A 27,916-nucleotide genomic window follows, 5' to 3' on the forward strand; every position below is an offset into this window, starting at 1 on the left:
GGACGTGCAGACTCAGCCGCCATGGCTCACGGGCCCAGCCGCTCTGCGGCATGTGGGATCTTCCCGGACCGGGGCACAAACCCACGTCCTCTGCATCGGCAGGCGGACTCTCAACCACTGCGCCACCAGGGAAGCCCGACACCTTTTCATTGTGTCTTCTCAGAAGCATTTTAAGAAATGCTGAGTTTATCAAAAATTAAGATTTTGTCTACTTATGAATATAGTATTCATGAAAATATATTTCAAACTCAGTAACCAACACTTCAGCATAAAATAGTAGCTTAAACTGGATAGATCTACCAGGAATTGAAATTTGTGAGGAAATAAAACAACCATATGAATACAAAATACCAAATTTTTGTTACTGAGTGCTACGTTTCAAAACAGGCTTTCATGCTATTTGTTGAATACAGGATAGGATACTAGGAGTTTGAAAAAATAGAAAATGACATTCAATAACATTAGGAAAAAATGAGAAAAGACTAAGAACTATCATCAATGGTAAAATGCTGTAATTTGGGATCTTAACAAGGAGTAGTTGGGATATACTGTATTGGTTTGGTAGCAGTTTTGTAGAAAGATATTGAGGGAACAGGGAGAAATATTTGAAGTACAGAAAAGAAATGAGAATGGAAGGAAAGGTAACCATAATGGAATATATGACTGGTACCTTAAACTTTATATACTTTAAGCATAAATACAGATTTGTAAAGAAACTTAAAATACTGGTTTAAAATCCTAAAAATTATAACACATGGGGGTAAAATAACATACCTTTGGAGGATGCTAGAGAGCTAATTATTTTGAAAACTCGAAAATACAGTTAAAAGGATCAAATATCCTGTCTTTTCTTTTAAAAATGTACTTCAGAGGAACTGCTGATCATGAAAATTTCTTTGAAAACTTCAGCAAATCGATGAGAAGCAGAAAATACTAACATTTTTCCACCTGATGAATTAAATCTAGGTAACAGTCATCAAAGGCTGTTTGTATCACAGAAGGTGAGACAACAGTCATTACATGCCTTCTAATGGAAATACACAACACCAGTTATGAGGAGTTTTCACCAAAAAATTGAACCTGAATCTGACCTAAACTAGATTTTACATGAAATGTGAGGAACAATACTACCCTGCAGGGATCCAATCAGCAAAATGCAGACTATAATAATTCTAAAAGATAAGAAACCCTGTTCCTTCAACAAATAAATTGCAAGATAAACATAATGGAGACAAGGAGGGAGAACCTAAGACAAAAACAGGATGGAGGTGGAGGAGGAGTTATAGGTTAAAAAAGAAACTTGAAAGACAATCAACCAAACAGAATATATGGACCCTGTTTTATCCTCAAACAAAAACTAAAAAATATTCATGAGACAATTGGGGGGAAATTTAAATTCTGAATGTTAATTGTTTTATATTTTTGAATGTTAATTGTTTTAGATGTTGTAACAGAATTGTGATTATGTTAATTTCTAAAGAGTCCCTGAGTTTTAGAGATACTGAAATATACATTGATAAAATGATATGATATCTGGAATTTGCTTCAAAATAATATGGCAGATCCTACTTCTGATAATGGCCACATGAGGTTGGCCAATTATTCTCCACAGAAAACAAGTTTATTATTAAAAATTATTAAAATCAACCATTTCAGAGCACTGGTAAGTGACCATGTACAGGCAACTACTTGAGAAGTGTTTTTTTATGAAAAACTGCTACTAAATCAGAAGGGTAAGAACCGCAATTTTCTGGCATTCTTTGGAGGGCACTGCTATCCCTCCAGCTAAGGAGGTGAAAACTTGCAATTTAACTGGACAATAATATCAGATTCTATTTGAGTTGAGTGGCAAAGCAGCTAGAAATTGAAGGGGGAGATTCTGGAATGAGACAGAGAAGAGTTGAAATGATAAACTCTACAGACATCCCTGACTGATAAAACACATTCACACAGGATACCTCAGGAGCCTGGCAAAAAAAAGCCTCGGAGAAATTATGAATTTAGTGTTCTTTGGACTACCACCCTCAACCTGCCCACAGCTTGCACAGCAGGGGTAGGAGTGAAAACATTACTGGCTGAAGGTGTCTGAACATAAACTCTACCCATATTATTGGATGACTGTCAAAACCAGTACAGTAAGGAACCCTAGGATTTGAGGCTTTAAAAAATAAAAGTGAGCAAAGACATCAGAGGCTACCTTCTGTGGTGAAAACATTTCATAGCTTGCGTCCAGGGAAAGCAGTTGCAAGCAACAACTCTCAGAACAAAACAGACTCTATAACATATTCTATAAAATGTCAAGTTTTCAACCAAAAATTACTAGACCTGCAAAGAAACAGAAACGTGTTACATTATTCTCAGGAAACAGAAACTAACTGAATGAAACTGCGTATTGACTTTAGCAATTATATTTCAAAGCAGTTATTATGAATATATCCAGTGAATTAAAGGAAATATGCTTAGAATGCGTGAACTGGGAATCTAATCAGAGAAATGGAAACAATATAGAAAATATAAAAAAGAACCAAATGAAAACTGTAGAGTTGAAAGTTCAATAATTGAAAAATTCATTAGATGAGCTCAACATCAGAATCAGTGAATCTGAAGGTAGGTCAATAGAAACTGTCCCATCTGAGGAACAAAGAAAAATATTGACTAAAAATGATCAGAATTGTCAAGAGGTTTCTGGTATAATATCAGATGTCTCTGTGTATGTGCAAATTGGGTCCCTGAAGAAAAAAGGATAAAGAAGCAGGAAAAATATTTGAAGAAATGACAGAAAACTCCCCACATTTGGTGATATTAACTAGCACATCCAAGAGGCACCACAAATCCCAAATAGAAAAAATTCAAGGAAAATACATCATAGTCAATCTGCAGGAAGCCAAAAATGAAGAAAAAACTTCATTTTCAAGAGAAAAATGACACATCACATATAGGAGACAAACAATATGATTGACAGCAGATTTCTAGTCATAAACAGTGAAGGCCAGAAGACACTGGAACAAACATTTCAAAAGTCTGAAAAAAATGATATCCAATGAAAAGGCAAGATAAAGACATCTCCAGAAAAACATAAACTGAAAGAATTTATTGCTAGCCCACCTGTGCTATAAAATGTGCTAAAGAAAGTCTTCAGACTGAATGGAAATGGCCAATAAGCATATGAAAAGATACTCAACATCACTAATCATGAGGGAAATGCAAATGAAAACCACAATGAGATACCATTTCAAATCCATTATTATAAGCAACAACAAACACAGAAAATGTTGAGAATTTGGAGAAACTGGAACCCTTGAACATTGCTGGTCAGAGTGTTAAATGGTACAGTTGCTGTAGAAAACAGTATGGTGGTTCTGAAAAAAAATTAAACATAATTACCATATGATCTAGCAATTCCACTTGTGGGTATATAAGCAAAAGAATTGAAAACAGGGACTCAAACAGATATCGTATACCAATGTGCAGAAGCATTATTTGCAATAGCCAAAAAATGGGAACAACCCAAATATCTATTGGTGGATGTATGGATAAACAAAGTGTGGTATATATGTACAGTGGAATATTATTCAGCATTAATAAGGAATGAAACTGACACATGCAGCAACATGAATGAACCTTGAAGACATAAGCTCAGTGAAATAAGACAGACAAAAAAGGACAAATATTGTATGATCCCACTAATATGTGTTACCTGGAATAAGCAAATTCACAGAGACGAAAAGTAGAACACTGGTTACCAGGAACTGGGAGGAAGGGGAACAGAGAGTTACTGTTTAATGGGTACAGAGTTTCAGAATAGGATGATGAAAAAGTTACGAAGATGGACAGTGTTGACAATTGCACCTCAGTGTAAATGCGCTTAATGTCCTTGGACTGTATGATTAAAAATAGAATCAGCAGTCCCCAACCTTTTTGGCACCAGGGACCAGTTTTGTGGAAGACAGTTTTTCCACGGATGGGAGGGGGAGGTATGGTTCAGGCAGTAATGTGAGCCATGATTCAGGTGGTAATGCAAGCAATGGGGAGTGATGGGGAGTGGCAAATGAAGCTTTGCTCACTTGCGCACTGCTCACCTCCTGCTATGCGGCCCGGTTCCTAACATGCCGCGGACCGCTACCAGTCTGCAGCCCAGGGGTTGGGGATCCCTGGTTAGAATGGTAAGTTTTATGTTATGTATATTTCACCACATTAAAAAAAGTTAAAACTCAACAATTAGAAAGAAACCCAGGGCTTCCCTGGTGGCGCAGTGGTTAAGAATCTGCCTGCCAATGCAGGGGACACAGGTTTGAGCCTGGTCCAGGAAGATCTCACATGACACGGAGCAACTAAGCCCATGCGCCACAACTACTGAGCCTGTGTTCTAGAGCCCACAAGCCACAACTACTGAGCCCGTGTGCCACAACTACTGAAGCCCACGTGCCTGGAGCCCGTGCTCTGCAACAAGAGAAGCCACTGCAATGAGAAGCCCATGCTCTGCAACAAGAGAAGCCACTGCAATGAGAAGCCCATGCACAGCAACAAAGAGTAGCCCCCGCTTGCCACAACTAGAGAAAGCCCGTGTGCAGCAACAAAGACCCAATGCAGCCAAAAGTAAAATAAAATAAATTTAAAACGAAAAAAGAAAGCAACCCAACTAAAAAATTGGCAAAAGATTTAAATAAACACTTCACAAGGCACACAAATGACTAAAAAGTACATGAAAAGATGTTCAATATCTTTAGTCATTAGGGAAATGCAAAATAACACCATGAGATAACACTATACTAGAATAGTTAAAAATTAAAGGATGGCAATAACAAGCGTTAGCAAGGATGTGGAGCAACTTGTCCTTGCACTCATTGCTGGTTGGAATGGAAAATGGTACAGCTATTCTGGAAAACAGTTTTTAGACACAAATGATTGGATGCCAGGTCCTCCATACATGTTTTAAAATCTCTGGGACCCCCACTCACCTCAAATATGAAACCTATGTGATCCCAATCAACATATTCTCTGGGTAGTGGTTTTAAAGAGGGGGAAAAAGTAAAGGAAGCATCATGGCCTGTCATTTGCATTTGTATTTTCTTTCATATTTATCAAAACACAATAGAAACTAAAGAAGGATAAATAGTTGTGCAAAAGACATAAACCTAGTGTGAGAACATTAATACCCATAAAAACAAAAACTAACTCTTCACATTTTTAATACACTTTATTGTGTCATAACCATAATGACCATCTGATCTTACTTGATAAAGAAAACTGCTTTGGGAAACAGAAAACTATCATGAACTCTATATTACATATTTATTGCTAAAAGAAGTATAAACATTAAGGAATAATTACCATTTGCTGAATATGGGCATCTTGAACCTCTCGACGTTCTTTATCAGCTTTCCGTTTTTTCTCCTTTTCACGCTCCCAGAAAATCTGGTCCGCTTTCAGGATAGCTAGCAATTGTTCTTTAGCCTCTATTTTTCTTTGTCTTTCTTCTTCCTCTTTATTTTTTATCTAGATGATAAAAGGCAAAGGAAAAAATTAAAACCATTTGTAGCAACCAACAGCCTTCAATAAGGCAAAAAGTTAGAAAGCTCTAAGCAGAAAGTCAGCCAGGAGCAATGCAAGGGCAGAAAAGTGGACACACATGGACTGATTCCCACGTGGCCAGTTTACTTTGATTTTGTTCTATTTCCTTAATATCAAGAAACACAATAAAAACGTAAGTAGAATGATACTGTTTTTAAAAACATACAGGAACAGAAAAGCAAGACCATCTCAGGGTAGGGAAATATTTGTAAGGTAAAAAATTAATTGGTACACTGTTTTATAAAGTATCCAATTTATATCTTATGACAGTCATGTAGGAGATAAATTCTGAAGGATTAAGGTATACAGAAACGCAATGGGGTCATTTTTACTTGATTTGTCTTAAAAACATTCAAATGAAAGGTATGTTGAATAACTTTTTGCACTTCAGATGGTTCTGAAACAGAAGAGATTATTATTACTTTGCATCTATAAAGATCTTATTTGTAATTGTCTACCATGTCATCTTCTGTTAGAAAGTAAACATGGTCTGATTTCAAGACTATAGGAAGATAATTTATACATTGTTTTTCAGATCTGCTAGTTTTTGTCACGGAGGCAGAAGGAGTGTATTAGGAGGGAGTAAGGAGAACCTACAGTGTAAAGGGCTCAAATTTGTTTTTTGATTTTTATTTGTCATCATTGAATTGCTTACCACAAGAGCTCTATGTTCTGCAATTGCTTTTAATTCTGCTTTGTTTTTTTCATACTTTTCTCTTTCTCTTTTTTCCCATTCAGCCTCAGCTTCTGCAATATCTCTAGCAATAATCAAATCTTCATTGTCAAATTTCTCTTTCATTAGTTTACTCAGGAAGTTATTTATTCTTTCTCTCCGTTCCTCCATTAGCCTATAACAAAATAACCATCACTTGTCAAGTCTTCATGAATGGATTTTTTATGGAGCCAATATACTTTATTTAGAGAGTCAGATATTTTATAGTCTTTTACAAGACTGAAAGGGAGCCCCATCGCTCCTTTCATATATTAAGTAGAAATTATTTTTAATACTTCATTTTATACTTTATTTTTAGAATAAAGTCTATTCTAAAAATCCAAAGGGAATAATGCATATAGTATGATCTTGTGTATGTGTGTGTATAGGAAATAAAGTGTAAAATTCTCCACATGAGAAATATTTTTAAATACTTTATTAGACTATCCTACTTGCTCTAATATTGAAGGCATAGATTATAAAAATAAGTCAAAGGCCTTTCTTTAAATGTAACCTCAAAAACAGATAAAGCTATCAAAATCCTGAATAAATTCATCCTTACTATGCCCTGTCTGCAATTTATTCATAGCACTTTATTGAGTTCATCTGTTTATATGAAGATAAATAACTCTCCTTTTACACTGTGAGATTTCCAAGGTCAGAGACAGGGTAAATCCTCTCTCTAGTTCAGGGCCAAGCATGGTGCCTGGCCCATCATCAACAATACCTACATATTTGTTAAAGGAATGGGGGCATTTTTGTTAAGGAAATTGGGCAAAATATAATTTTAAATTTAGTTGTGACATATTCACTGATTATTGAGTGAATTTGCAAAGCAACATGGGAGAAACAATGAGAAAGGACACAGCACATGCCCCAGGGGAATGACAATCTAAAGAGGAGAAAAGACAATTATGTAAATAACTATGCAGGCAAAAGTGATAAATGCCATGAGAAAGCTAGAAAATGATGTGGGCAAATGAGAAAAAAGGAAGGCTTCATGGAAAAGGTGACATTTCATCTAGGCTTTCAAAAACAATATTTTAAACACTTTGATTACCTACTATGTGCCAGGGACTATTCCAGGTACTGGGACATAACAGTAAACAAAAACATTAAAAATCTCTACTTTCATGGAGCTTTCGCAGTAGTTGGAGTAGAGAGACAGCAAACAAAATAAATAATTAAAATAGTGCTGTATCATGCAACAAAGAAAAAGAAAGCAGTTAAAGTGATAAGCAATGTGGGGTGTGGGCTTGTAATTTTAAATAACATAGGGATGGCCTGAATGAGAAGGCAATATTTGAGTAATGATCTGAAAGAGTTAAAGGAGGTGAGCATTCCCCAAAGAGGGTACAGGAGAAGTCCAGTGTGAGTGACAAAGTGGGAAAGAATGAGAGAACAGTAAGAGATGAGGTTTGAGAGAGGAGGCTGGGGTCGGCTGGGAATTAGGATGGATGTAGAGCCTTATGGGCCATAGTCAAGACTCTTAAGTGTGATATAAAGCCATCAGAGGGTTTTGCACAAGTGAAAAGCATGGTCTAGACAGAAACACGATGTACTGTAAGTCTCTTACCTCACCTCACCCCAAACTGCTCACTAAGGTAAGCAATGACCTCTAAATCTGATGGGTGCTTCATTTTAAAAATCTCATTTAATCCCTCTAGTGATCTAACACAGATGACTGCTCTCTTCTTACTGAGTCTCCACCACCCCCTCCCTTGCTGTTTCTCTGCTTTTCCTCCATTCTCTGGGAACTATTCCTTGGTCTTCATATTATCTTCATTCTCCATTTGACCTTTAACTATGGATTTCCCTAGGAACTATGTCACCGTCATTTCTTACCTACTCCCCCAGGTGAGCTCACCTGTATCCACAGTTCCAATTCCCACTTGTACATCAATGGCTCATGAAGCCATTTCCAACTCAAACCCCTCTCCTAAAGCAGAGATTTTCAGTATTTCCAACCACCTACCACACAGATGTCATCTGTGTGGAACCCCAAATCATGTGCTCCAAGCTGAAATCACCATGTCACTAAACGCCCTGACATAAATAATGAGACCTTTTTCCTAAAGACTACTCTCATATCACAACTTCTGATTTAAAATAAAATAATTTCAGACAGTACTTTATTAATCACAAAAATTATTTTAGAAAATGACCTGTGTGTTTCAGCTTCTTTTTCTTTCCCCATTTGTGTAAGACGCTTTTTTGCTTTGATAAATTTTCTAATCTTTTCATCTTCTTCCTCTTGCTGCTGCCGTTCTATAGCTTTGATGGTATTTTTATCATTCAAATGTTCCTTGGAGGAAAAAATTGTGTATTATCCTATCACAAAGAAAAGTATCTTTCAACATATAGATATCTAATACGATATCAAATGTCAAATGGTCACAGCTTCTAATACAATTATTTCTCTCTTGGAAGTTTATCCCAAGGAGATAATCAGAGCTGGACACTACGTTTTATGTACCTACCATGCACTTCACCTCAAAGTTATTTATAATAGTGAAAATTGGAAACAACCTCTAAATAGTCAATAATGGAGAAACAGTTAAATAAATTACACTCTCAAAGACATGGGAATATACAAATAACATAATCAGTAAGTAGGAGAAAAAAGCAGAATATAAAACACTACCATGGAGTATTTTAGTTTTGCAAATATATATAAATACAAGTTTATAATGAATGTATAACTGGAAGAAATGTATTGAATGTTAACAGTAGTTATCTCTAGGGTATGAGATTATAGGTGACTTTCACATCTTAATTTTCTGTATTTCTTTTCAAATATCTCATTTCTTTACAAATATGAATTTAAAATAATTCTATAATCAGATAAAATATAGTAAATATGTATACATTCATTTAATGTTTGAATAGTTAATATAGTCATATGCTACACAAATTTACAATATTTTAAAAACACACAGTGTAAAGCGTCCTTCCTACCACATCCACCATCTGCCTATTCCTAATTCCACCCACCAGACTCAATTACTGTGAAACTACTTTCTTGTCCAGGCTTTCTTTTTGTTCATATACAAAAAATTATACAGATGTATATTCTAATTTTAAAATGTTTAATAGGTCAGTTTTTTAACAAAGAATAAAAATCTGTTCATATCAGCATATTTTTTAAAATTAGAGCATCACTTCAGAAAGTCCAATATAAATCAGAGGGGTTCTAGAATTCTACAACCTGACCTGCATTAACCATCATAAAAATAGGTGTCTTTGAACACAACAGCCTGGATACATAGAGGTATCAGTGCTTTCTGTTACTATAAGTAGAAATCAATTCAAGGTAAAAGTTATTAGGTATAATATTTAATATTCCACTATATTTATAACTCAGGGTCTACTATGTACCTACTACTCTTAAGTACTCTTATTTTATGGGATATTACTTTTCAAAGCTGTAATCTGGTTAGGAGATATATTAGTTGACATGAAAAGGTAATGAAAATATCAAACTCTTAAAAGTGTTTTGAATTATTTCTTAAAAACTTTATTTTACTGTTTTTTTCTAAGTTTATTGTAAATGTTCATACAGATTTTTTATAAGAAAAGGCCAGAGTTAACACAAAGTTAATCCTGATTTTTAAAAATCGAAAGCCTCGGACTTCCCTGGTGGCGCAGTGATTGAGAGTCCGCCTGCCGATGCAGGGGACACAGGTTCGTGCTCCGGTCTGGGAGGATCCCACATGCCGCGGAGCGGCTGGGCCCGTGAGCCATGGCCGCTGAGCCTGCGCGTCCGGGGCCTGTGCTCCGCAACGGGAGAGGCCACGACAGTGAGAGGCCCGCGTACCGCAAAAAAAAAAAAAAAAAAATTGAAAGCCTCAGCTCAAGGTCACATGGCTAGTAAGTAGCAGAGTTAGCATACAAAACAAGGTCTGTCCTATTCCAAAGTGACTTGGAAAGATAAAAATATTATATCCATGAACCAAGAATAAGATTTTATGCAAAAGGAATAATAATATTACAAGTAAAACTCTTAGAAATTAAAATTTTGATAGCTAAAATTAAAAATTCAATAGAAGATTTAGAAGACAAAGTTGAGAATAGCTCTCAAAGTGAAACAAAAACCAAAAATGGCAGGAACAATTAATTGCCTACCCAAGAGTCTTTCTTCTCTTCTGCATTAGTAGCAGGACACAGATTTTGTTCAGAGTGGCAATATGCTCACCTAGAAGACTATATTTCCAAGCTTTCTTTTCAGCTAGGTGTCACTAAATTACAACCAATGAGATTTAATGGAAATTGTTAAGTGGGAGTTCTGAAAAAGTTCCTTAAAAGGAGGACAGATAGTTAGGAAATCCTTTTTTGTCCTTCATCATTTCTCCTTCTTGCTGCCTGGAATGTGGCCAGGAGCTCCAGCAGCTATTCAAGGCCATGAGGCAATCCTGAGGACAGAAGCCACCTATGTTCCAAGAATAGCAAAGCAGAAAAAGAGAAGCTGTCTCATTCCCCCTTGATTCTGGAGGTACCGTATCAGCCTTGGCATGACCACCTCTGCACTTCAGATAAAGGTACTGTTGCAATTTATTTTGTAATTTTTTACATTCTTTATTTTGGGTTTTCTGTTATACACTTTTGAGTCTTACCCTTACTAATAATATGAGAAAATATTTTTTTTTAATTAGAGCATCACTTCAGAAAGTCCAATATAAATCAGAGGGGTTCTAGAATGGAAGAAACAAAATAGAAAGGGACAAAATTATACAAGAAATAAAATAAGAAAACTTGATGCATTTATGGGTTGAAGCATCAACTGAGTGCTCAGCAAAATGAAAAAGACCTAAACAAGGTATGTCCCTGTTAAATTTTAGAGCTGCAGAGATAAAGACCCTCAGAGCTTTCAGAGAAAGAGAGACAAGGGAAGTAAAAACAAAACACACCAGACCACATACATAGAATGAAGACCATAATACTTTTCCATAGCAATACTGAAAGCTAGATGATTATGAAAACATAAATACAAAACTCTGAATTCTGAACCCAGAATTCTACATCCAAACTATAAAGCAAGCATTACTTTATTTTTTTTTATAAATTTATTTAGTTAGTTAGTTAGTTATTTTTGGCTGCATTGGGTCTCTGTTGCTGCACGCAGGCTTTCCTCTAGTTGCAGCGAGCAGGGGCTACTCTTTGTTGTGGTGCACGGGCTTCTCACTGCAGTGGCTTCTCTTGTTGCAGAGCACAGGCTCTAGGTGCGTGGGCTTCAGTAGTTGTGGCACAAAGGCTCAGTAGTTGTGGCTCTTGGGTTCAGTAGTTGTGGCGTGCGGGCTCAGTAGTTGTGGCGCACAGGCTTAGTTGCTCCATGGCATGTGGGATCTTCCCAGACCAGGGCTCGAACCCGTGTCCCCAGCATTGGCAGGCGGATTCTTAACCACTGTGCCACCAGGGAAGCCCAAAGCAAGCATTACTTTAGATGATAACCTTTCCAGATAAGAATTCAAAATTTTTAACTCCTCTATACCCTTTCTTCAGAAGCTACTCAAAGATGTATTTCAGGGGACTTCCCTGGTGGTGCAGGGGATAAGACTCCGTGCTCCCAATGCAGGGGGCCCAGGTTTGATCTCTGGTCAGGAAACTAGATCCCACATGCATGCCACAACTAAGGAGCCCACCTGCCACAACAAAGGAGCCCACATGCTGCAGCTAAGGAGCCCACCTGCCTCAACTAAGACCCGGTACAACCAAATAAATAAATATTTTTTAAAAAAGATGTATTTCAGCAAGATGAAGGAATAAACCAAGAAAGAGGAAGGCATAAGATTCAGGAAATAGGAGCTGAGACCCAGGAAAGTGGCACAGGGAAGCTCCAGAATGACAGCTGAGCAGCAGGCCTAGAGAGCAAACAGTCCAGAAGGAAGAGAATGACGGAGGACTCTGGATGGGGGAGCTCCAAGAAAACCATAGATAATTTAATATTACTTAGTTGAACATTTGAAAACTAATATCATTAACCATTTGGCAGAATGTACTGAACATATGGAAAAAATTGAGGTATACAGCTTTAAAGCAAATGCAAACAATTAGAATTATTTTAACCACAGAAAAACATTTATGGAAGCAAAAAATTATAATCATAGTATATTTCTTAGCTCTTCAGAGAACAATATTTATAAAATTATAATAATGATTAAACTAAAATTATGCCATGATGATTTGGGGGGATGAGGAGGATGGGAAGGGGACAGTATTAGAAAAGAGCTAAATCCTCAACTACCAGGGCAGAGAGACAGAAAATGTTTAAATTTGATAAATCAAGATACATGTCTTTAAAGCTGAATATATTTTTAAAAATATATAGATTATTTATTTTTAAATTTATTTACTTATTTATTTATTTATTTTTGGCTGTGCTGGGTCTTCGCTGCTGCACGCAGGCTTTCTCTAGTTGCAGTGAGTGGGGGCTACTCTTCATTGTGGTGTGTGGGCTTCTCATTGCAGTGGCTTCTCTTGTTTGCGAGCACGGGCTCTAGGCGCAGGCTTCAGTAGTTGTGGCACACGGACTCAGTAGTTGTGTCTCATGGGCTCTAGAGCGCAGGCTCAGCAGTTGTGGCACATGGGCTTAGTTGCTCCGCGGCATGTGGGATCTTCCCAGACCAGGGCTGGAACCCGTGTCCCCTGCATTGGCAGGCGGATTCTTAACCACTACGCCACAAGGGAAGTCCCTAAAATATATAGATTATTTAGAATATAATTTTCCAAGAAGCAGAAGGAGTGAAACAATGACTGCTACTCTTCTTTTAAGCATTTTGGTGATGTTTGATGTTTTAAATCTGTGTATATGTTACTTAAGAATAAAAAATAACTTTAAAGAAATGAATATAAAAAATTACAAAATAAATTGCAACTAACATAATTATTACCATTTATTCAGCACATATTAATAGTGCAGGAGATAACAAACACGTATCACCCCATTCATTGCTCATAACAACTCTCATTTTTAGGATAACAAAATTCATTTTTAAAAAGTCTCATTCTCTTAATTCTTGTTCATGAATGAGAGCATATCCAAATGAAATAACAGCAAATATAGCTCCCCCCAAAGTACACTTAAAAACTCAATAGCAAACTTGTTTTCTATACCACTATTATTTATAAAAAAACATATTAAAAATTTGGCATTGGACTTTGTACATTTTTTGAAGAGATACATTTCTGAAGTATTTTCAACTTACAAAAAATAGTCTCCTGCTTTCATTGATCTCTTCTTTTTTCTTTCCTCTTTTTTTTTTCATTTCTATTTCATATAATGAATTCTGTCGTTTTATTTCCTCAGCATCCTTTTCTTCCTCTTTTCTCCTTCTCTCTTCTTCCTCTTCATGTTCCTTTATTCTGAAGAAAAAAAAAAAATTATAACTGAGAGCGACGTAGAAAAATAGAATATATTTTAAAGAAATGAATTAGATTCTTACCTGGGATGATTTGAAGGTGTAAAGGAGAACTTGTGGATTTCTTTTGGGACAAGAACAGATAGGTAAAGAGCAGTGATTAAAACCAAATCCAGGGAGCTTTCCTGGTGGCGCAGTGGTTGCGAGTCCGTCTGCCGGTGCAGGGGACGCAGGTTCGTGCCCCGGTCTGGGAGGATCCCACATGCCGCGGAGCGGCTGGGCCCGTGAGCCATGGCCGCTGAGCCTGCGCGTCCGGAGCCTGTGCTCCGCAACGGAAGAGGCCACAACAGTGAGAGGCCCGCGTACCGCAAAAAAAAAAAAAAAAAAAAAAAAAACCAAATCCAGGGACTCCCCTGGTGGTCCAGTTCTGGGAACTAGAGCCCACATGCATGCCGCAACTAAGAGGTCCGCATGCCGCAACTGAAGATCCCGCGTGCCACAACTAAGACCTGGCACAGCATAAATAAATAAATAAATAATTTTTTTTTTTAAAAAGGACATAGGAACCAATTGCAATGTATGAACCTTACTTGGAATCTGATTCAAACAAATAAATTGTAGAAAAAAAGTTTTAAAAATACAAAAACAAATCCAATCTTGGTTAACCCAGGATTGCCAATATCTTTCTTTCTTCAAAATTTGTTTCATTTCTCACAAAAATTAAGTCCTACAGTAGATTCAAATGTTCCTTTCCTTTAGAAAGAACCAGTTAACTGAATGACAGACACTATGCTGAAATGGTGACATTATTTTACAGAGAAGTCCCTAATCCCTGCTGCTTTTCAATTTCAGTACTAGAAGATGCTATCTAAGCTATGGATCTGGCCTCTCAGGAGATGGGGTTTGATGGAAGAAGGGCAACAACTTCCTTACCCAGCTGGCACTTTGGTTGTTATCCTTTCTCTAGCCAACATGGACTAACTACTGATGCCTTCTGAGTGGTTAGCCATTAAATGCTGATTGTCTCACAGGGCTTATGCGTGAGTTCTTCAGAGATCCCTGAGCAGTGTCCTCACTGCAGAGCTCTGATCTGCATTTAGCTCCAGCTCTACCTCTACAACCCACACACCCCCAACCCACCACCATCACAACCAGGAGCATCCACCATCAGTAGTTTATTGCAGACTCTCCGTGACCACATCTGGCAGTCAATCCTCAGCATACTGGCAAAACAGCCCAAGCCCGCCCCCCCCCCGCCCCCCGCCCCGTATCTTGGTCTATGCGCCCACGCATCCCGGTCAGCCAATCAACACGTGTGCAGGCTGCTCCATTGGTGCTCTCTATCAGTTGTCTCCAGTTCTTTTTCTTCCTGAACAGGTGGGTACAGAGTGGGTAAACAACCCACTTAAATAGACAAAAAGACTGAGGAGTAAACCTTTCTTTCATATGCACCCAATCATAACATTTTTTCTTGGTTTCAGGGAGGGGGAGAATTCCCTTCCCTGTGCCACGGAGGACTTTACAGTTAAGTGAGCCAGTAAGTTCACTTTGGTATTATGAAGCCAATTCAGAACAGTTGAGTAAGCATCCACTTAGAGTCACAGTCACTCTCTTTAGGAGGAGCTAAGAAAAAGGTCACTGTTGGCCACAGCTAAATCAACTTTATGATTGCCCTAAAAATACTAGGTTTTCAAATTTTTATTTATTCGTTTAGTTTGTTAGAACTATTTAATAGTATACCAATCTCTTAGAAGCAAATTCACGTCAATAATCAAGATTTAAAGGACATTATAAAAAGAGATGTATCTAATTTTGAGAAAGTTTTTGAAGTTTTAAAATTGCTACTTTAAGGGAAAACAAGATATAAAACATTTGCAATTTTAACATTCCTTAGCAAATCTGGAAATCACTAACATTATACCTATACATGTATTGGACAATTCATTGTTTTAGCCAAAAAATAATTTACCTATTCCGAGAGTGAATAAGAAAAAAATGTCTCTAGTGTCAGTGAAGAGATAATATTGACAGGGATCTATATAACTATTAAATAAAGACTGTCAATAAAGACTTCTACCTTAGTTTGGGTAGACTACTCAACTATCTGCCATAGGTTTAGCTTAATGCAAAGTCAACATTTTGAAGGAAATCCGAGATCCTCTAGTTCAGGGAAGAAATACATAACATTTATATCTTTACTTCCAACACCCATGACCATAGCAAACATCAATAATCAATGCAAAACAAAAATCAATGCAAAAATCTTGGTCCTGCTCAGCCCAATGAACTGGCAGCCTCTGCCAAACCATCAGAGCAGAATTTGTCATGAAACCTCTTTGCTACCCCTGATTCACATTCTGAAGCTCCCAAATCTGTATTGATCTAGCCCAGATCTGACTTAACTTTATATAGATGTTACATAGAACTCCTATAAAAGTGGAAGGGACCCCTACCCAAATTGTGGTTCAGATGACCCTCCACACACCAAGAGAATTTGAGAGACAGTATTATCACATAAGGGACACCCAACAGAGCTGTGTAGGCATAAGTAGGTCTGGATTGACTTGGGCAAAGCAGAGGAAGTGAGTTTGGGTCTTTATTGTGACTAAGGGGTGAAACTGGGGAAAAGCTCCTGTGCACAGGAGATTTAAATTTCCTACTGGCAACAAAGGAAGAGGTAAGCCCAGGAGCCTTCTTAGTAGCCTGTCCAGATGTGAGGCCAAAGGGGAAGGGAGGGTGGGGCCTAACAAAAAGTCAGCAGCCCAACATCAAAAATGAGGTCTCTGGGGCTTCCCTGGTGGCAAAGTGGTTGGGAATCTGCCTGCTAACGCAGGGGACAGGAGTTCGAGCCCTGGTCTGGGAAGATCCCACATGCCGCGGAGCAACTAAGCCCGTGCGCCACAACTACTGAGCCTGCGCTCTAGAGCCTGTGAGCCACAACTACTGAGCCCGCGTGCCTAGAGCCCGTGCTCTGCAGCAAGAGAAGCCACTGCAATGAGAAGCCCGCGCACCGCAACAAACAGTAGCCCCCGCTCACCGCAACTAGAGAAAGCCCGTGAGGAGCAACGAAGACCCAACGCAGCCAAAAATATAATAAATAAATTTATTTTTAAAAAGATGAGGTCTCTATTACAATAGACATGCTTGATTCTTGAAGAGACAACCCAAGAGGCATCACCACCTGATAGGTACATTCACTATGTCTAAAAGCAAATTCATCCTCCTCCTTTTCTAAACTGATCCTTTTGGTCTCTTGTCCTTATCGTGGTGAACAGTACCAACTTCTTTTTTGTTGCCTATTCTAGAGACTTAAGAATCACACTTAACTCTTCTGTAATCTTGAGACCTCTCATTCATTTATTTAACAACTATTTATTGAATTTCTACTACAATCATGAAACAGACAAACGTTGTTCCTGACCTCAAGAAGCTTACATTCCAGTGGGAAGACAGGCAAAAACATAAAAACAAAAGCAAGTAAATAGAAAAATAATATAATTACAAATCCAGGTAAGTCTTGTAAAGAAAATAACAGAACAAGGGACTTCCCTGGTGGTCCAGTGGTAAAGAATCATCCTCCTTCCAATGCAGGGGATGCGGGTTCGATCCCTGGTAGGGGAACTAAGATCCCACATGCCGCGGGGCAACTAAGCCCGCGCGCCACAACTACTGAGCTCATGCGCCTCAACAAGAGAGCCCGCATGGCGCAAACTACAAAGCCCACCTGCTCTGGAACCCGTGCACCACAACTAGAGAGAGAAAACCTGCACGACTCAACTAGGGAGAAACCCGTGTGCTGCAACGAAGAGCCCATGCGCCGCAACAAAAGATCCCGTGAGCCACAACTAAGACCTGATGCAGCCAAAAAAAATAAAGAAAATAAATAAATAAAAATTAAAAAAAAAATATATATATATATAAAATAACAGGACAAGAAAAAGAATAACAATTTAATTATTTATTTTACATAACAGAGAGAGCTGTTTGGACAGAGCTGTTCCCTAAGACAAAGAAGACCTCTGAGCTGGTGAGAAGCCCACAGATGAAGAACAGGAAGGTAAAATTCCAGACAGAAGAAAAAGCATGTGCAAAGGCCATGTGGCAAGCAATGATCTGACAGGCGCCTGAGGCCTGGAAGATCAGGGTAATGGAGGTATAATAACTAAGGAGAAAGAGTGGTGGGAAAGAAGTTTGAGAAGTAGATGAGGCCCTTTGACACAAGGCCTTGCCAGAGATAGTCGAGTTTCCATTTTATCTTAAATGAATGGAAAGTCACTGAAATGTTTTAGGTAGGAGAATAATAAGATCAATTTTCATTTTAATAAAATCTCTCTGGATGATGAAAGGAGAAGGGATTAGGAAGAGAGAATAGGAGGCCAGTTAAGAGGTTGATGCAATAATCCATGGGATTTTAGGGTGGCTCAGACTAAGATGACAGCAATAAATTCAAGATTTGTTTTGGAGAAAAAAATCAACATGAATTGCTGACAGATTTGACTTGGGAAATAAAGGAAAATAAAGATGGATTCCTAGGTTTCTGGTTTGAACAACTGACTGGTAAGGATGCCACTAGGAAGTCCACTGTGGGTGTGGAGAATCAATAATTCTGTGTTAGACATTTTAAATCTGAGGTACGTAAGAGATATCCAAATGGAGATGTCTTAAAGGTGGTGAGATATGTGAAAGTGGGACTTAAGGGAGAGTCTGGACTAGAGTGACAAATTTGGAAGTTACAAGATTTAGGATGGCTTTTAATCAGTAGGAATAAATAAGATCACTTAAGCCCTCTTCTCTTATCCAGGAGAAAGTGAAGCAAGCTGTCCTATGATGATTTTTCCTTTTCTTGGGAAGCTGATGAGATTAACAGTAACTGAGTTGTTCTTAAGCATGGTCTATGGGCCTCTTCCTAGAGAAGGGCTTACCTATCAATAGAAGGAAATAGAATTATTCCTCGTTTATACTCTTAAGTGTCTTTTCAATAATTATGTTTAAGGCTGTTGGTCAAAATCCCTCTTTGGGGGGATTTTGGTGTCACTAGAGTCCCTTATTTGCCCTATCCTAATCATGCCCACTGTGAGTCACTGGCAGACTCTTATACTGCTCAAAGACCACCAATCTCCAGGCCTGCAGCCTAGAGATTGTTTAAGAAGCGTGTGAAAAATCTCACTTTCAGGTACAGGGCCTGCAGCTGTACAGGGTGTTTTAGTCATCTATTGCTGAGTAACTAATTACCCATAAATTTAGTGGCTTAAAACAATAAACATTTATTATCTCATACCATTTCTGAGATTCAGGAAGCTGAGAGTGGCCTAGCTGGGTTGTCCTCAAGAGATTACAGTCAAGATGTTGGAGCTGTAATCATCTGAAGGCTTGACAGAGTCTTGAGAACCAATTTTCACATATCCATTGGCAGGAGGCCTCAGCTCCTTGCCACATGGACCTCTCCACAGAGCTTCATGAGTATCTTACAACATGGCACTTAGCTTCCCCAGAATGAGCAATCCAAGAGAGATGCCAAGGAGAAAGCCACAATGCCTTTTATATCCTAATCTCAGGATGTCACACACCATTACTTCTACCTCATTTTATTCTTTGGAAATGAGTTACTATGTATGGCCCACACTGAAGAGGGAAAGGAATTAGGCTCTACCCTCTGAAGGGAGGAATATCAAATCTGTGTGGATATATTTTAAACCACCACCAGATGACACCTGGGTAGCACTTGGTAATACAATTAGTAGAGCATGCAAGAGTCTTGCCTCTTGGAACCTGCAATTCCCATTTCTTAGGGATTAAAAGAATTAAAATTTGGTCTCTGCTCAAAGAGGAGAGTCATCCCAAATTTGGGGAGACCTTAAGACACATGGCCTACAAGGCACATCATGATCTGGCCCTTGCCTGTCTCTCCGATCTCATCTTTAACATTGCCCTCTTAGTCCTCTATATTACAGCCATCTTGTAGTTATTCAAACCCACCATATTCTGTCTCACCTGTGGGCCTTCACCCATGTTATTTCCTCTGCTTAAAATACTTTTACATCCCTTACCCTTTGCATGGCTTATTCCTACTCATTCTTCAGAATTAAGTACAGGAGCTGATCTCTTCTGAAAAGCCTTCTCTAGACTGAATCAGTTGTCCATTTTATATTCTTCCACACACTCTGTATATATATTTCCCAAAATATTTGCTATCATAGTCTAATTATTTGTTCCGTATCTATACCCTCCTCCCCAGATTGTAAACTTCTTAAGGAAAAAGGACTATTGTATTCATCTTTGTATTCTCAGTGACTAGAATAGTGGATGGCAAACATTGTTCAATAAATGTCTATAACAATGAATGATGATTGAATGAATAAATAAATAGCCTCTCTTGAAATTTTGCTCCGGAATAAACTCTTATTATTCAAGAAAAGGGGAAAAATCCTCTTCTTCTCCTCCATTTTCTACCATATAGTCCTCTGTTTCCACTCAGGTTAATACCAGTGCTATGATTCCAATTTTACTTTTGTCTTAAAGAGGCTTTTTATTGGCTCATCACCATTCCTAACAATATTTTAAAGTAACATGCATTCTGAGTTGTATATAACTGACACATGCATCAACATTCAACAGAATACAACATGGTGATAATTTTGTAATTGAATTTTTTGTTTGTTTTGTTTTTTTACTTTTTGGCCACACCACGTGGCATTCAGGATCTTAGTTCCCCGACCAGGGGTCAAACCCATGCTCCCTACAGAGGAAGCTCAGAGTCTTAACCGCTGGACCATCAGAGAAGTCCCTGAATGTTTCTCTTTTCTGTTTTTTAGATTTTAATCGCAGCTTTATTGAGATATAATTTTCACACCATAAAATTCACCCCTTAAAGTGTACAATTCAGTTGTTTTTAGAACCTTTATAGATATTTTCAACCATCACCACTATCTAAATTTGAGAATCTTTTCATCATCCCCAAAAAAGACCCTGTATTACTCACCATTGTGCCCTCTTCCAGCTGCTAACAACCACTACTCTACTTTCTATGAATGTTTCTTAATAAATATAAGATGTAGGACTTCTGGAACCAAACTGGCAAACCAAGCTCACATGTCACCTATCCTTCCCCTCCTAATTCCCCACAGTGCAACTAATGGAATGGGGAAAATTCTATACCACTACTAGAAACTAAAGCAAGGTCTTACCCACATACCTGAATTTTCAAGAAATTTTAGGGAAAAATAGGGCAGTTGAGAATGCAATGAGAATAAGTAACACTTGGCCACCATTCGCAAAGACAGAGCCCACTGTGAAGAGTAAGTAAAGGAATTTATGCTGACCTCAGAGCCTAATGGAAAATCTCCTAGACTACACTGAAGATAATCCAAAGAAACAACTAAAACAAATCCTAAACCTGCATGAACCTCCACCCTATTGCCAAAGACCACATGAAAGGGGATCCTGTGGCCCAAACACAGCCCACATACAAAGGCTATAAATGGGAGTCTGTCCTGTAGGTTTTAGCACTGGCCAGGTAGCTTGCTGACTATCAGGCTGCTACCTGTAATTACACCTGAGCTGCAACAGCCAATATAAGAAGAGAGATTTCTCAAGGGTGAATCACTGGTCAAATATCTGCCTTCCTCTCTGCCAACAGCTCCGTCACTAACTTGCACTAACCCTTGGGTCTCTACACCAGCAAAGAAAAAACTTACAATAAATCCAACATTTCCCTTCTCTTTTTACTAAGACTTAAAAGAAATGAAGAATACATAATTTGGCAACACATGTATCCTGAGAATTGATGTCTATGTCACTTAGACATTTGTGATTTTGACAAATAAATATATATACAAAAACCAAAACCTTTTTTTTTTTTTTTTGGTACGCGGGCCTCTCACTGCTGCGGCCTCTCCCGTTGCGGAGCACAGGCTCCGGACGCGCAGGCTCATTGGCCATGGCTCACGGGCCCAGCCGCTCCACGGCACGTGGGATCCTCCCAGACCGGGGCACGAACCCGCGTCCCCTGCATCAGCAGGCGGACTCTCAACCACTGCGCCACCAGGGAAGCCCCCCTTTTTTTTCATAGTAATGAAAAAAGACAGATTTGAGCACATAAAAATAAATATTTTCTAAATACTGAAAACCATTCAGAAAAGGTGACACAAATCTGCAATATGTCATATATAAAAACCACTTATTAATCACTTTTTAATTAATCAATGATAAACATACATTTCAGTATGAAACAACTTACACAGAAGAACAAAGGAGTAACCAATTCATGATAACAAAACCCCAAACAAATGAACATTTACACATGAGAAAATGCACTGCCTTACTAGAAACTAAGAGAAATGTAAATTAAAAGATACAAGTTTTTGCACATTAAATCACAAAAAAAATACTACCCAGAATTGGTTATAATATAAAGAAAAGTGTATCAGATATCATTAATGAATGTACTTAAAACCTTCTCAAAGGGCAATTTGGCAGTACCTCTCCAAATGTAAATCCAAGTCCATTTCAAGAAATCTATCCTACATAAATACATCTTTGCACAAAAGACATATGCTCAACGATGTTCACTGCAGCATTGTTAGAAATGGGGCGGGGGAGTGGAATCCAAATTTCCCTCAGTAATAATGTAGGTAAATAAATCATGGTACATGTTTAGTATACAATATGATTATTTTAAAAGATGTGACAGATCCATATTTTCTGGCATAAAAAACGTTCAAGGTATACTGTTGAATGAAAAAATAAAGTCACAGAAAAATATATAACATCCATGTTAAAAAATATATACACACTTAAATATGTCCTGAATATAAGTATCAGTAACTGCAATAAAACATCCTGAAGTGATAGCTATAAAACTTTTAGGGACTTCCCTGGTGGTGCAGTGGTTAAGAATCCGCCTGCCAATGCACGGGACACGGGTTCGAGCCCTGGTCCGGGAAGCTCACACATGCCGCGGACCAACTAAGCACGTGCGCCACAACTACTGAGCCTGTGCTCTAGAGCCCACGAGCCACACAAGTACTTAAGCCCGTGCGCCTACGGCCCGTGCTCTGCAACGAGAAGCCGTGCCAGTGAGAAGCCCGCGCACCGCAACGAAGAGTAGCCCCCGCGTGCGGCAACTAGAGAAAGCCCGTGTGCTACAAAGACCCAACGCGGCCAGAAAAAACAGAAAAACTTTTAATAATAGGTATTTTTGAAGAGTTAAATGGGACTTAAAGGGACAAACACTGAATAGAGTGGAAATAAAGATGAGCTTCTAAATTTTACTCCAAATTTTGCTGTATTGCTTGAATTTTAAACAATAAGCATATATTCATTTATTATTTGTAACATTTTAAAAAAATTTTGAAGAGGAGATGAACGTACACTCAAATGTTAACAGTGCCTAATCCGGATTGCAGCGTTTCTGGTGATTTTTTATTTATATTTTATTTTGTTTAATTATATTTTTAATTCTATAATGATCATGAATTGATGATGTAATGTTTAATTATGAAAATATTTTTTTCTTTAAAAATGGTAAAACTGTCCACCAGAGTATAATTTAATTTTTGGATACATTTATATAATGTATATACATTTAAACTACAGTATGAAGAAACTGGTCTCACAGTGGAGAAACATGGTAGCTGATGGACAAGGAAGAGACTTTTCACTAAATCCCCTCTGTGCCTTTTCCTATTTGCATGTGTCAGTTACTTAGAAAAGTAAAATAACACACAAATACACCCCCCCCATATATACACTACTTTTAAAAAAAGATCAGGTTTGATTTCTATTTACCAACATGGCAAGAATTCATTACATACTGGTAAGTGAAAAAAAATTTGAAAAAATAATACTGTGGATCCAATTTTATTTTATAAAATGTGAGTATACATGCTCAGAAAAAAAAGTCTGTATCAGTGGATGAATGACTGCCACGGGCTGAGGGCAAGGGATAGAATTTCATGCAAAGGGGCATGAGAGAACTTTCTGGGGTGATCAAGTGTTCTGTATCTTGATTTGGGGGTGGTTATACAGCAATATTCTTTTTATTTTTATTTTTTAATATATTTATTGGAGTATAATTGCTTTACAATGTTGTGTTAGTTTCTGTTGTACAACAAAGTGAATCAGCTATAGCAATATGCTTTTTAAAAGGCGAATTTTATTAAATGTAAATTATACCTCAATGAATGTGACCCTCTCCAACACTAACACCAAAAGGAAGTCTGTATGGCTACATACCAAAACAATAACAAATTATTGTGTTGGATTAGGTTATTGTTCAAAATGACTCTCTCACTCCCACTTCCATGGGAGTCCACTCCTCTGTCCCACTGATGTCGGCATGGTTACGTGACTTGCTTTAGACTCACGGTGGGCCAACTGTATTTCCTTGCCCTTTGACTTTGAGTTTAGCCATGTACTTGCAAGCTTGGGCTCAATCTCTTGCATCTGTCAATATCATGAGAAAAGTTTTCCCCAGGTGCTTGCTGTCCCTTCATTCTGGACCTCAGAATGAGGCCCACATGGAGCAGGATCAGAGCCTTTCTCACAGTAACAAGCAAACCCAGCCAGTCCTACAGTTTGAAGACAAGCTACCCAGCCAAGCCCAAACAACCCTCAGGTACATAAGAAATAAATGGTTACTGCTGAATGCCACTAGATTGTGTGGTTGTTTGTTATGCAACATTATTATAACAATGGTAACCAATATATGATCTCTGGGTAAGGTGGTAATAGTGATTTTAACCTCTTTCTTTTTATTTTTTCTACTTACTAGGTATATTAGCATCTATTACTTTTATAATCAGAAAAAAAAAGCTATATCCATTATGAGAAAAAGAGGAAAGTACAAAAAAAGGTAATTTATGTATACATACTGTTTTAAATGATCTTTGCCAAGAGCCACTCTATCTCTACGTTGTTTTTCTGCTTTTTCTTGTTCTTCTTTAAAAGATTTTTCAACATTGAGTTTCACTTGTTCCTCCCATTTTTTATCTGATTTTATTTTACTCTTTTGGAATTCAATCTGTGCATCACGTTCTTTCAAAACTCTACTAAGAAGAAGTCCTGACTACAAAAAAAATTGCAATATTTTAAGAAAATAAAGTCTAATTATGTATAGATATGTTAAATATAAATATATATATAAATACAAGAAAACCCAAGTAGTACATGAAAGTTTTTCACTCTTTCTGTCTGGTAAAATTGATATTGCTTTGCATATTCAATGGCCTTTTTCCTTTCTCCTTGTTTGTGTATTGCTTCTTCCACATCAAGAATTTGTCTTTCTGCCTCTATTTCTTTATCACGTTTCTTTTTGGCTTCAAGTTTCTGTTCTTTCATCCCCTACAAAAAGACAAAAGCAGTAGTCTGTTTTCTTTTTTCAACTTAACTTTACAAAATTAAACATATAATATGATAATTTGAGCTTTCCTTATGAATCTTTATTGTATTTGCATATATCACTAACAAATATGAGGTTACACTTATGAGCTAATCTTTAATTGAATTTTTTAGGTAGTTAACACATTTACATGGTTCAAAATCCATAATATGAAAAAAGTATATGGGGACTTCCCTGGAGGTCCAGTGGTTAAGACTCCATGCTTCCAATGCAGGGGGCACGGGTTCAATCCCTGGTCAGGGAACTAGGATCCCACATGCCGCATGGTGCAGCCAAAAAACCCAAAATATGTATATATATATATTATATATATACATATATTTTATATATATATATATTACAAAAGTATGTAGTGGAACTCTCCCTCCAATCCTAACTTCCATCTGCAGTCTCTAAGATAACCACTATTAGTTTCTTGCATCTACTTCCATAGTTCCTTTCTATATTTAAGTAACAAATATATATATATTACTACTTGTGTTCCTTTAAAAAAATCAACAATGGCATATTTTACATGTTCTTCTACACCCCTGAGGAGGTAGCCAATGTCCCATGTCAGAAGAAGTCTTGGGCTTCCCTGGTGGCGCAGTGGTTGAGAGTCTGCCTGCCGATGCAGGGGACACGGCTTCGTGCCCTGGTCCGGGAAGATCCCACATGCCGCGGAGCGGCTAGGCCCGTGAGCCATGGCCGCTGAGCCTGCGTGTCCGGAGCCTGTGCTCCGCAACGGGAGAGGCCACAGCAGTGAGGGGCATTTAGGTCTTAAATCCAGCTTAAATTCATTTTTGTATATTCTGTACCATAGGGATAAAATTTCATCTTGTCCATATGCCAATTATCTCAGTATCTGTTATGGAATTCCCATCTTTTCCCTTCTGATTTGCAATGACATTTCTAGCATATGTCAAGTTCCCATATATAACACAGGATTGCTTCTAGGCTCTCTCTGATGATGTATCATTTTGCCAATCTCTGTGCCTATAGTACAGTTTTTATTATTATATTTCCACTACGTTTACTACATTTCTTTTTCTTCTTTAACACCCATGGAGGTGTAAAGTATTAGGTATAATGTGGTACTTCTGGAAGAAAAAAAAAACAGGGGGTATATTCCACTCCCCATCTATTTATAGACCACGGGCTTTTCTAAAATCAAGTTTTTTAGAGTATAAATTACATATGCTTTTAGTGTACAGTTTTACAAATGCATAAAGTCACTTATAGAACAGTTCCATCCTCCCAAAAAACTCCCTCATGCCCTGTTAGAGTCAACTACCTACACCCCCTGGCAACCACTGATCTGTTTTCTTTCCCTATAGGTTTTGCCTTTTTCAGAATGTCATATATTATATTGCATATATTACATATATGATTTCAGTCATGATATAACTCTTCCCTCTTCTAGAAAAAAAAGAATTAATAAATTATGAACACTGTTCCTAAAGCAAGGTAACACAAGCTTTCCGTGTCCCCTCCCAAAGATAAATAATGTACATTGCAACAAAGTAAGGAAATATGCAATGTTGAAAAAAATAAAAGGTGAGAACTCTCTGAACAGATATTATGCTTCCACATAGTTTTAAAAATTCTACTAGAAAATAGGAGAAAATCCTGCCTTATAGTTCCTCAAATGATATAGGAAAGTGTAGTGGGAGATGAGAACACCTTTTCTCAGCGTTTTCCTCCAGGTAAGACAGTAAAAGGAGTTAGAGGACACCTCCCCACTTTGAAGTAGTTTCCCACTCATGTACATGGAACTAAACTGCAGGTTATTGTGCCTCTTAGGTAGAGAATCTTACAGAAGCACAAAGAAGGGCACAGCAAAGACATATGTAGTTCTAGAAAAAGATAGGAAGAGAGACAAATCAAAGGCAGATGAAAAGAAGCTGCCTTGATTCCTCAAGAAGCTCCTTGGTTCCTCAGTTTCAAATCCTGTGTTTTTGTGCAATCCTCCATCATAACAATAACCAGCATTACCCTGATACCCAAACCAGACAAAGACATTTCAAGAAAACTACAGACCAATATCCCCCACGAACACGGATGCAGAAATTAACATTTTAACAAATTGAATCCATCAAAAAGATAATACGTCATGAGCAGCAGACGTTTATCCCAGGAATGCAAGCTTGGTTCAATATTTGAAAATAATGAATGAAATACACCATATAACAAAATGAAAAATTAAAACTTCATGATTACCTCAATAGATATAAGCAAAAGAAAAGCACTTTAAAAATCTAACATCCAGGGCTTCCCTGGTGGTGCAGTGGTTGAGAGTCCGCCTGCCGATGCAGGGGACACGGGTTCGTGCCCCGGTCCGGGAGGATCCCACATGCAGCGGAGCGGCTGGGCCCGTGAGCCTTGGCTGCTGAGCATGCGCGTCCGGAGCCTGTGCTCCGCAACGAGAGGCCACAACAGTGAGAGGCCAGTGTACCGCAAAAAAAAAAAACAAAAAAAAAAACAAAAAAAAAAACAAAACTAACATCCATTCCTGTACAATAAGGCAAAAAGAAAAAGAAAAAAAAGAAAGAACTAAAAGGCACCCAGATTGGAAAGAAGTAAAATTTGTAAAACTGTCTTTACCTTTTTTTTTTGGCTGTGCTCTGTGGCATGAGAGATCTTAGTTCCCTGACCAGAGATGAAACCCGTGCCCCCTGCAGTGGAAGCACGGAGTCTCAACCACTGAACCGCCAGAGAAATCCCTGTCTTTACTTTCTGACATCATGATTGTCTATGTAGAAAATCTGATGGAATCTATAAAAAAGCTACTAGAACTAATAAGTGAAGTTAGCAGTGTTGCAAGATACAAGATCAACATAGAAAAAATTAACTGTATTTCTATAGCTAACAATGAATAATAAATTGAAATGTTAAAAAATC

General features: G+C 37.9%; 1 protein-coding gene across 3 annotated transcripts in view; it reads right to left on the minus strand.

Moving 5' to 3' along the window:
* Positions 1-27,916, minus strand: part of CFAP210 (cilia and flagella associated protein 210) — a 36,351-nt gene that overhangs the window by 1,363 nt on the left and 7,072 nt on the right. The window contains exons 3-9 of one of the 3 annotated variants that reach the window (XM_028478852.2): positions 24,805-24,978; positions 24,510-24,703; positions 13,486-13,642; positions 8,449-8,588; positions 6,227-6,419; positions 5,332-5,496; positions 2,395-3,359 (exon numbers count right to left, since the gene is read on the minus strand). In XM_028478852.2, coding sequence (XP_028334653.1) covers positions 3,321-3,359; positions 5,332-5,496; positions 6,227-6,419; positions 8,449-8,588; positions 13,486-13,642; positions 24,510-24,703; positions 24,805-24,978 — 1,062 coding nt within the window. In that variant the 3' untranslated portion in view covers positions 2,395-3,320. Of the gene's footprint in view, positions 1-2,394; positions 3,360-3,652; positions 3,750-5,331; positions 5,497-6,226; positions 6,420-8,448; positions 8,589-13,485; positions 13,643-24,509; positions 24,704-24,804; positions 24,979-27,916 lie in introns of those variants that run through there. The other 2 variants (XM_028478849.1, XM_007109842.2) reach the window with 2 other exon arrangements.

Source organism: Physeter macrocephalus, chromosome 2 (genome assembly GCF_002837175.3).
Source record: "Physeter macrocephalus isolate SW-GA chromosome 2, ASM283717v5, whole genome shotgun sequence".
In the NCBI taxonomy this organism is placed as follows: Eukaryota; Metazoa; Chordata; class Mammalia; order Artiodactyla; family Physeteridae; genus Physeter; species Physeter macrocephalus.